Raw genomic sequence first — 9755 nt, 5'->3', positions numbered from 1 at the left:
AGCCTTAAGATGCTACGTGTCCTCGACTTTGTTGTATGGAATGGAAAGCTGGACACTAAAAGTGGATAGTATAAAGAAGTTTGGATCATTTGAGATGTGGCGCTATAGAAGGATTTTGAAAATACCATGGACCCAACGAGTTACAAATGCAGAAGTGCTAAGAAGGCTACAAAAGGATTTCGAGGTCATAAAGCACATCAAAACAAGAAAGCTGAAATATTTAGGCCATATTACCAGAGGTGCGAAATATGAGATATTAAGGTCATAATGCAAGGTAAAATCAAGGGTAAAAGATCCATAGAAAGACCAAGAATTTCCTGGCTAAGAAACCTAAGAGATTGGTATCGTTGCAGCTCAGTAGATCTTTTCAGAGCAGCCGCCAATAAGGTACGGATAGCTGTGATGATAGCCAACCTCCGATAGGAGAAGGAACTACAAAAAGAAGAAGAATGCAGATAAGATACAAGATTGTCCAATGCATCTTAAAATATGCACCGTTTGGTGTGAATTTTGGGCTGACGGCGTCATAGGTCCATATTTCTTTAAAAATGACGTTGGCCAAGTCACCAACGTCAACATGGGTATGGTTATCCCACGTGGAGGAGATGTGAACTGCGAAGCATATATATATATATATATATATATATATATATATATATATATATATATATATATATATATATATATATATATATATATATATATTCCATACCTAAAGGCAAGGAGAGATCTTTTAAATAAACAAAAAAAATCGTTGATATCTCACACGCACTTTGTTTTATATAAATTTAAAAATGGGAAGCGCTTAATCCAGGACCCTTTATTACGTCTATATTTCTAATTAAAGAATAATATTTATCCATTTTTTCTAAAGTAATTTATTAAATAATTCCCTACCCTAATTATATCGAAAATAATTGAGTGCATTTATTCTTCTACATTACCACCAAAATGCTTGCAACACTATGCAACTATTTATCTTCAACCCTGTTCAACAAATCAAGAAATATATTAAACTTAAAAAATATATATATATTTAGGGATTCTACAGTATTCACTGCCTTCCCTCGCTCAACCGTTTCCATCTCTCTCTGTTGTTCCATTCTCCATCGTTTAGTCCTCTCTTACTCATGGCGTCGTCTACTTCGTTCCTCCAGGATTTTCGGGGTCGTCCTCTTTTCCTCCTTCCTATGGGGCTCCATTCGGTTATTCTCTTTATCCATCTGCTGTAGCTAGTTCTTCTTACATGTCCATACCACTTTAGTCTTTTTTGTTCTATATATGTTAGTATGTCTGTTTCTATTGATGTTCTTTGCTTTATTTCGTCATTACTTCTCCTATCCATTCTTGTTACTCTGCAGCATCTTCGCAGGCATTCCATCTCTGTTGCTACTATCTTACTGCTGTTTTTCTTGTTTATGATCCAATTTTCAGCCCCATATGTCATAATACTTCGCACTAATGTTTTATAAATCTTCGTTTTTGTCTTCATATTTAGGTGTCTATCCCACCATACTGAGTTAAGTTGTCGGATTGCTGTTCTTGTTTGTCCTAATCTTTGTGTAATTTCTTCCTCTGTTGTTGCCTTTTTCGTGATTATAAACCCCAGGTATTTGAATTTATCCTTTCCTTTGATTGTTACGTTGTCATCAATCTGTAGATCTTCTATGTCTTCTTCACTTGTAGATAGGTATTCTGTTTTCGCGAGGTTAATATCTAGGCCAGCCTTGGTATATTCTTCTTGTAGTTTCTTCATCATGTAGCTGAGGTCGTCTTGGTCTTGTGCAATCACTACTTGATCGTCTGCAAAACTTAATGTATATAGGTATTCGTTCCGTACCGGTACTCCCATGCCTTCGCATTTTCTTTTCCATGTAGTCAAGGCTTTCTCTAAGTATATTTTGAATAGGGTTGGAGATGTGGAACAACCCTGCAGGAGCCCTTTTGTTGTGGTGAAGTCTCCTATGATTCTTGTTCCCATTTTAATGGACACTTTATTTTCTTTATACAGAGCTTTTGTAGCTTCTATGAGTTCCGTCTGTATTTCTAATTTGTACATTGCCTCCCATAGTTCTGACCTTGGTACAGAGTCATACGCTTTTCTCAGGTCCACAAATGCCAAGTGTATATCTCTATTTTTTGCTTTTTTCTTTTCCAACAGTTGTTCCAGTGTGTATATGTGGTCTATGCATGATCTTCCTGCCGTGAAGCCTGCCTGATCCTCTCCGATTTTGCCTTTTATCGCTTGCTCTATCTTTTCTCGCAGTATCTTCCCATATAATCTTCCTATTGATGATATTACGCTTATTCCTCTGTAGTTTTCGCATCGTTTTCTATCTCCTTTCTTAAATATAGATGTCATATATGCCTCCGTCCATTCCTTTGGGAGCTGTTCTCCATTTATGGCTTTCTGAAATATCCATTGTATCATCCGGTGTAATTTTTTTGATCCGTATTTTATAAGCTCAGGTGAGATGCCTCCAGGTCCCGGTGCTTTCTTATTTTTGATTGCTTTTATGACCGTTCTCATTTCCCTATCTGTTATTTCTATTTCTTGTTGTGGGAATCTGCTTCGTCTTTGCCTGTTTTCTTTTCCAATGAATTGTGGTCTTTGTTCTGTTAATAGTTCCTTGTAGTAGTCCTTCCATTCTTTGTCCTGTATATTTCCCAATTTAATTTTTTCTTTTGAGTTTTGTTTCAATCCTCTCAGTACTTTCCATGACTCCGAAGTTCTTGTACCTCCTATATATGTATATATGTATGTCCTATATATATTGTATTAAAAAATAAAATAGTTAAAGTTAAAGACATTTAGGTTCTAAATAGATTTTTTACCAGTAGCGATCATAGAAGGATCACTCCAGAACGAGAGGTATGAGACGATTAAAAAGAAGAACAAAACAAAACCATGGATGAAACCATCAGATGTAGATAGTTTTCAACAATGTATTTCCGACATACTTAGTAGTCCTGAAACAGAAAATAATATAAACGACTTAAATAATAAATTAACAAATGCCTTACGGAAAGTCAAAACAAATTCTGTCCTAGAACTTAAAAAGAAGAGAAGATTTGCCAAAACACCAGGCAACTAATGCAGAAAAGAAGAGAAATGAGAAGCGAGACGGAAACTAAAGCTGACGAACTACAATACAAAAATTAAATAAAGAAATATTCAAAGCTGTTAGACAAGACAATCAAAAATACAACCAAGAACAAATCGAACACATCATTGAGAACAATAGAAGTATGAAAGTATTGAGAAAAAGACTAACGTCCGGTTCCACCAACGTGATCTAAGTAAAATCTTACTTAAGTTTTGTTTAGTCAAAACAATTTCTTTGTTGTAATTTGCGTTCCACCATACAAGTGTTTACTTAACTTAAACAAGGAAAAACTTAAGTTTTCAGAAATACCAACTTTGCAAAATTGTCAGAAATTCTTAAATTGTTGAAGAATTAATGCAGAATGACAAATTAATGCAGAAACAACAAAAAAAAAGAAGAAAAAGAAAAACATTTGTGTCATCTTGGATGCTAACTTTAATTCAATGTAATTTCAATATTTATTGTAAATGTAAATGGTGACCTGTGTTCTTGTATATTTTGATATTTTATTTTGTAGCTAGTGTAAAATAAATATAATAGTGTAAACCAGTGGTTCCCAACCTTTTTCCCATGATCGCCCCCTTAGACAGGTTTCACCAGTTATGAATCCTACAATCGCCCCCCCCCCAATTAAATTGAAACAAATAATGAATCTATACAAAAGATAAGTATCCATATTTATTTATTTTTACATTTCGTAAAATGATAAATGGTTATATGTGTGTAAAAGAATTGTTAATGGCTTCCTTGGGAGTGGTGTCCCTCACATAATTTCTTTATGTCTGGCTCAATGTTGGTTAATACCAACCTCAAATCCCCTCTTTCTATTAGTTCGAGCCTATTTCTTTGTCTGTTTTTCAATATACACACAGAACTAAAACCTTTCTCCACTAGATATGTTGTGGGGAATGCCAATAATAATAATTTGATTGCATTCCACAAGATTGGATACACTTCTTTTATCCGCGGCCAAAATCTTTCGTACCCACACTTCCGAAACAAACTTTCAATTTGAACATCATGTCCCAAATCAATCAAGTTTTCTTGAAGAGAAGAACATACCGTTGAAACTTCCACGCTGAAAGGATTGATAAACCAAGTTGGCACTTTCAGACTAGTCAAATCTTGGGAATCTTGACTGCATATCTTGCATATTTTCTTCTCTCTCTTTTCTTCATATTTTCTTCAAAAATAGATAGTTTGTCAATGAATGCTCCCACAACTCCCTTCGCTTTGGCCATATTTATGTTCTTCCCCTGTAGTTGCAGGTTCATTTCATTTAATTTTTGAAAAATATCTGATAAGTAAGCGATGTCATTTCGCTTCTCTTGTAGTTCTGTACTCAGTGTTGGGTCAGTATTATTAAGATATTCAATAACAGTATCCATGAGACTGAAGAACCGCCTTAAGCAATTGCCTTTAGAAAGCCAGCGGACTTCCGTATGTAGTAGCAATGTATTAAATATCTCATCATTTTCTTCACAAAGTGTACGAAATATTCGATCATTCTTTGGTTTTGCTTTAATTTGATTTACCGCATCTATGACAAGTCGAAGAGAATCGTGCAACCTCCCACTCAAATTCTTGACAGCCAAATGCTCTCTGTGAATGATGCAGTGAACACACAAAATTCCAGGTACTGCTTGTTTCAGATGTGCAATAAATCCCCAATGGCGTCCTGTCATTGCTGCTGCACCGTCAGTAGCACAGGCGATCATATTTAATAAGGGAATCTCTTTTTCCTCAAAAAATCTCTTAATGACCTCAAATATGGAAGATCTTTTTGTATCAGTAATCAGACTTCTAACAAATAGCATTTCCTTGGCCATTTCTCCATTGTCGACAATGAATTTTACATATTGGAGCAAAGCTGTTCTGTCACTCAGGGTACTCTCGTCAAGTTGCACAGTAAACTCTCTGCTTTTCAATTTGTTGCAGAGAACATCTTCGACATTCGCTCCCATTTCATCAATCCTTCTGGAGACAGTATTATTGCTGAGAGGAACTGCATCTGTTATATGGCTGGCCTGACTGGGTCCCAACATAGTATCAACTATCTCGTTGACAGCTGGAAGGATGAGTTCTTCTCCAATTGTGTGCGGCTTGCCACTTTTTGCTATTAAGAATGATACCTTGTAGGAAGCAAGTAAACCCTTGTCGTTTTTCTTGGTAGCTTTTGCAATCAATGACCCAACAGTAACTCGCCTTTCATACTTTGCCTTGAGCTCCTGTAAAGGAAAGAAATACACATTCACTTTAATTATTATAAGTAATGGTAATAAAGTTTAAAAAAGGTTTTCTTTCAGTCTGACTTTTGGTAATAGAAAGTAAAAATAATTATAATATGTTGATACCTAGATACAGTTACGATCACTAAATAGTTTACACTTTAATTTTTACATTGCAATACTTTTGACGTAAAAGGTGCGTTTAAACGGGGTAAAAATTTAAAAAATAGGCTCCTAGATACGTAAGTCTATAAACTATTCAATGATTGTAACTGTACATGGAAAAAATACATCCTACAAACAAAAGACTTTTACTCACCGCAAAATATTGGACGGGTCTGTCTGACTTATCTGAATGAATCCTCTTCAAGTGATCCATAAGACGAGGCGGCTTCATGGATTCGTTTAACAAAGATTTTGCACAAATGAGACACAATGGTAGATTCTTATTCCTTGGCAATTCAATGAATCCATATTTCAAATACTCCGTTGAGTACTACCGGCACTTTTTTTTTAGGTGCTAACATTTTGAGAGCAAAACAAAAGAGTAATTAATTACAACTTATTGAGAAGGCAAAGAATAAAAACACTATCTCGCAATTCTCAATAAATAATTATATTGCCACGCGTCGTCGTCTCTGTCCGAATTCTAACATTGTGACTAATAATGATTCTAATATTGTGACGCCTCGTGTTCGATAAGATCTGTGACTAGATAAGATGTTTGTGTTATTATTACCTGCATTGGTATACATATATTTACTTTTTATTATGCTATGGATATCCGATCGAAAGTATTGTATTTTTTTCTCTATTCTTATTTTTCTCAATTACCCATTTCTCGTTTTCCGGATGCTAAACGCCCCCCTTATCGCCCCCTTTTCTCTGTCGCCCCCTATATGGCCCCATTCGCTCTATCGCCCCCCTGAATATCTCAAATCGCCCCCAGGGGGGCGATCGCCCCCAGGTTGGGAATCACTGGTGTAAACTATGGTAGACACTATATTCTATATATACACACACGATAAACTACACAGTTCAGTTAAATTTACAACAAAAATATAAATATAAAAATCCTATCAACACAAAAGTGCCTTTTGGACAGTAATATACCCGAAAAATGGCACAATGCTGAGGTAATTCTATTGTACAAAAAAGGAGATTACCATGAATTAGAAAACTATAGACCTATAAGTATTCTTAATCACCTATAGAAACTCCTTACAAGAATAGTAACAAATCGTTTTGAGAAAAAACTTAATTTCTACCAGCCGGAATAGAGCAAGCGGGATTTCGTACCGGATTTGGAACAAGTCATCACCTACAGAGCATTAAAACAATAATAGAAAAGACTATCCAAATCGAATACAATTGATTGTATAGCTACATGAACTTCAGTTAGTATGTACCTCGTTGGACTGACGATCTCAAGAAAATGTCAAGAAATTTGATCAAAAGTGCTCAAGATAGAGCATAATGGACAAAAATGAGGGAGGCCTATGTCCGGTAGTGAACGCAAAGGGCTGAGTGATGATGATAAAAGCAAACAAGACAGAGAGAAGAAATATATAAAATATAAAAAAAGAATGATACGACGTGAAATAAAAATATTAAATGAAATTTGATGCCAATTATCAAGAGTGCGCTAATCAGTACAAACTAATATTAAATACTAAAGATTTGGAAACTATTCCGAACTTTTAAAGAAATATACATCAATAACCCGCCAACATTTTCCATTTATTACCACTTAAGAAAGAGAAAAATATCTAAGACGTTTTTTCAATTTGCCGGTGCTGTTAAGTTGGCGGCAGTGGGCCTCAGTTCCTCCCGTTTCCTTCGCAACTTTATTTAGAAATCGAAATCAGTTCCAGCTCGAACGGAGGCAATCACCGATGACAGATTTATGAAAATATTTGGCTACAGCGGCAGTTATTTTAAATATTCGCTGCCATCATTCGATTATGCAGATCTACTCATAAAAACAATATCTGAGGTTTGTTTGTGTCTTCGGGAAAATACGGGCCTCTATAAAAAAATAGGAATAATAAGATTGGAACTGCGAAAGAAGTCTTGGTAACTGTTTTCTAAAAGAAAACATGAAATGGGAAAGAATAATAAAAATAGACGCATAGTTTTTTGATAAAATATCAGGGATGATGCTGTAAAGCTTTTGTTTCGTTAGAATCTAATTATATTTATTTATTTATGCATTTTTATTTGAAAAGAACACACTTTTACACTTAAACTATTTAAAACAGAGTTCTAAAAGTTGCCACAGACATAACCGAAACAACATTAGCAAAGAATATCCGATGTTTTACAGGGAAACCACTCTTGATCTGCGAAAGATATTAATAAGTCTTTCATTTGTGCCTGTAATCGGTAGCAATAAAGCTTACACTTTTTTTTCGCAATAGATTCACGAAAAGATGGACCGAAAAGAGTAGCGGTAAACTGGCTAAAAGCGGCCCAGTGTGAAGAACATTGTAACAAACTGAGGGAATCCTATGTCCTGCAATGGACGCGATTGGCTAAATGATGACGATATTTGCTCAGTCGAAATGGACACAGATTAGTACATCTCACTTAACCATATCCAGCTGTTTCTCCATTGGCATCTGAAAATCACAAATTTTTGGTGCCTTTATTAACTAAGTACAATATACAACAGTCTTATAGGTATGATTATGCCAGGGGGGACTTTAATCTTTTGTATCAATTAATAAGGGACACTGACTGGTCAGATATGTATAATTGTATAACTGCTACAGATTGTATTAATCAATTTTACGATAAATTGTATGACTGCATTGATCAAGCCATCCCAAAAAAAATTATTAAAAATAGACAAAAACAGAAATATCCAGCTTATTTTAGTATAGACCTTATTAAAAAAATCAGACAAAACACAAATTAAGCAAACATATAAAAATAAGGAAAGCTAGTGCTATCGATAACAATAAATTCAAGAGTCTTAGAAATACTATTAAAAAGCAAATCACAAATGAATTTATGCAGCATCAAAATAATATTGAAGATAACATTTTGTATGACCCAAATAGTTTTTGGACATTCATAAGAAGTAGGAGACAAACCAGCGGTTTTCCTCACGAGATGTCTTTAAATGATCATACATATACAGGCCCTCAGGATATTGCCATGGCTTTCTCTCATCATTGTAGCTCAATTTATCAGGTATCATCCACACATCAGGGTAGTTCACAGGGATCTTTTAACTTTTCAGTTATTAGTGAAGAAGATGTGAAGGTTAGTATAAAAAAATTAAAGCCAAAAAAGGCCGTAGGTAGTGCTAATATCCCTGCCTATATCTTTAAAGGATGTTCTGATATATTTCAAAAGCCATTATCACATCTATTTAATCTATCTCTTAAAACTAACACCTTTCCAGACAAACTCAAAGAGGCTACCATTACTCCAGTTTTTAAATCAGGTAATAGAAACAATATAGAAGACTATCGTCCTATAAGTATCCTTAATTCCCTGGCTAAAATATTTGAATCTATTCTCTATGTGAATATACTGAAAAATTTTGAAAATGAATTTGCTCCAGAACAACATTTTTTCTTGCCTGGGTTATCCACAACTAGTAATCTGTGCATTCTGTCTAATTTTGCTGGTGAGGCAATAAATAATAAACTTCAATTAGATTTAATAATGACTGACTGCTCAAAGGCCTTTGATATGGTTGATCATGGCATTCTTTTATCGAGATTGAATGAGTTTGGTTTTTCGCATGATGCTTGTACATTTATAAAATCGAATGTGGATTCAAGGTTTCAACGAGTCAAAATTGGTAGGTGTCTGGTGTCCCCCAAGGGAGCAACTTAGAGCCTTTGTTTTTCTTAATTTTTGTCAACTCACTACCACAATCTCTTAAATTTTCTTCTAGTTTGATCTATGCTAATGATTTTAAGCTTTTTAAGACTATACATACTTCAAATGATTGTCAGTTACTACAGGAGGACCTGACCTCAGTTGTGGAATGGTTTAGGGACAACAATATGATCTTGAATATAAAGAAGTGTAGAGTCATATCTTTTACTCGCAAAATCGACTAGATTCAAAATAATTATAGAATTGACAATTGTGTAGTATCTAGGAAAACCAAATGTAAAGATCTGGGAATATACTTACAGGCTAACATGAAATTTAATGAACACTGTATAAAGATTGTTAATAAGGCCTACAAAATATTGGGATTTGTAATAAGAAATTCCAAACACTTTAGTATAAACACAACCATTAGACTATATAACGCTTTAGTCAGACCAAACTTGGAATATGCATCAGTGGTATGGACTCCTGAAGCCAAAGTTCATATTAATCCTATAGAAAAGGTACAAAAAAGATTTCTAAGGTATTTATACCTTAAGAAATACAATGTGTATACTCAACT

The 9755-nt window shown here is 34.6% G+C and overlaps 1 protein-coding gene across 1 annotated transcript; it reads right to left on the bottom strand.

Moving 5' to 3' along the window:
* Positions 1-2961: 2961 nt before the first annotated feature.
* LOC140436131 (zinc finger MYM-type protein 6-like) lies at positions 2962-5732 on the bottom strand. Its single transcript, XM_072524838.1, has 3 exons — positions 5655-5732; positions 4916-5335; positions 2962-2970 (listed from the first exon to the last, which is right to left on the bottom strand). Exons 1-3 carry the CDS (start codon positions 5730-5732, stop codon positions 2962-2964), a joined length of 507 nt encoding a protein of 168 aa, XP_072380939.1.
* Positions 5733-9755: the final 4023 nt, after the last annotated feature.

This window comes from Diabrotica undecimpunctata, chromosome 3 (assembly GCF_040954645.1).
Source record: "Diabrotica undecimpunctata isolate CICGRU chromosome 3, icDiaUnde3, whole genome shotgun sequence".
Classification (NCBI taxonomy): domain Eukaryota; kingdom Metazoa; phylum Arthropoda; class Insecta; order Coleoptera; family Chrysomelidae; genus Diabrotica; species Diabrotica undecimpunctata.
Note: the sequence above shows the minus strand (reverse complement) of the source record. Positions and strands in the feature narration are given on the sequence as shown.

Coding starts and splice junctions, on each gene's coding strand:
- LOC140436131 (XM_072524838.1), bottom strand. CDS start 5,732: ATGAAGCCGCCTCGTCTTATGGATCACTTGAAGAGGATTCATTCAGAT. Junction 5,336..5,654: donor GACCCGTCCAATATTTTGCG/GTGAGTAAAAGT, acceptor TTTCCTTTACAG/GAGCTCAAGGCAAAGTATGA.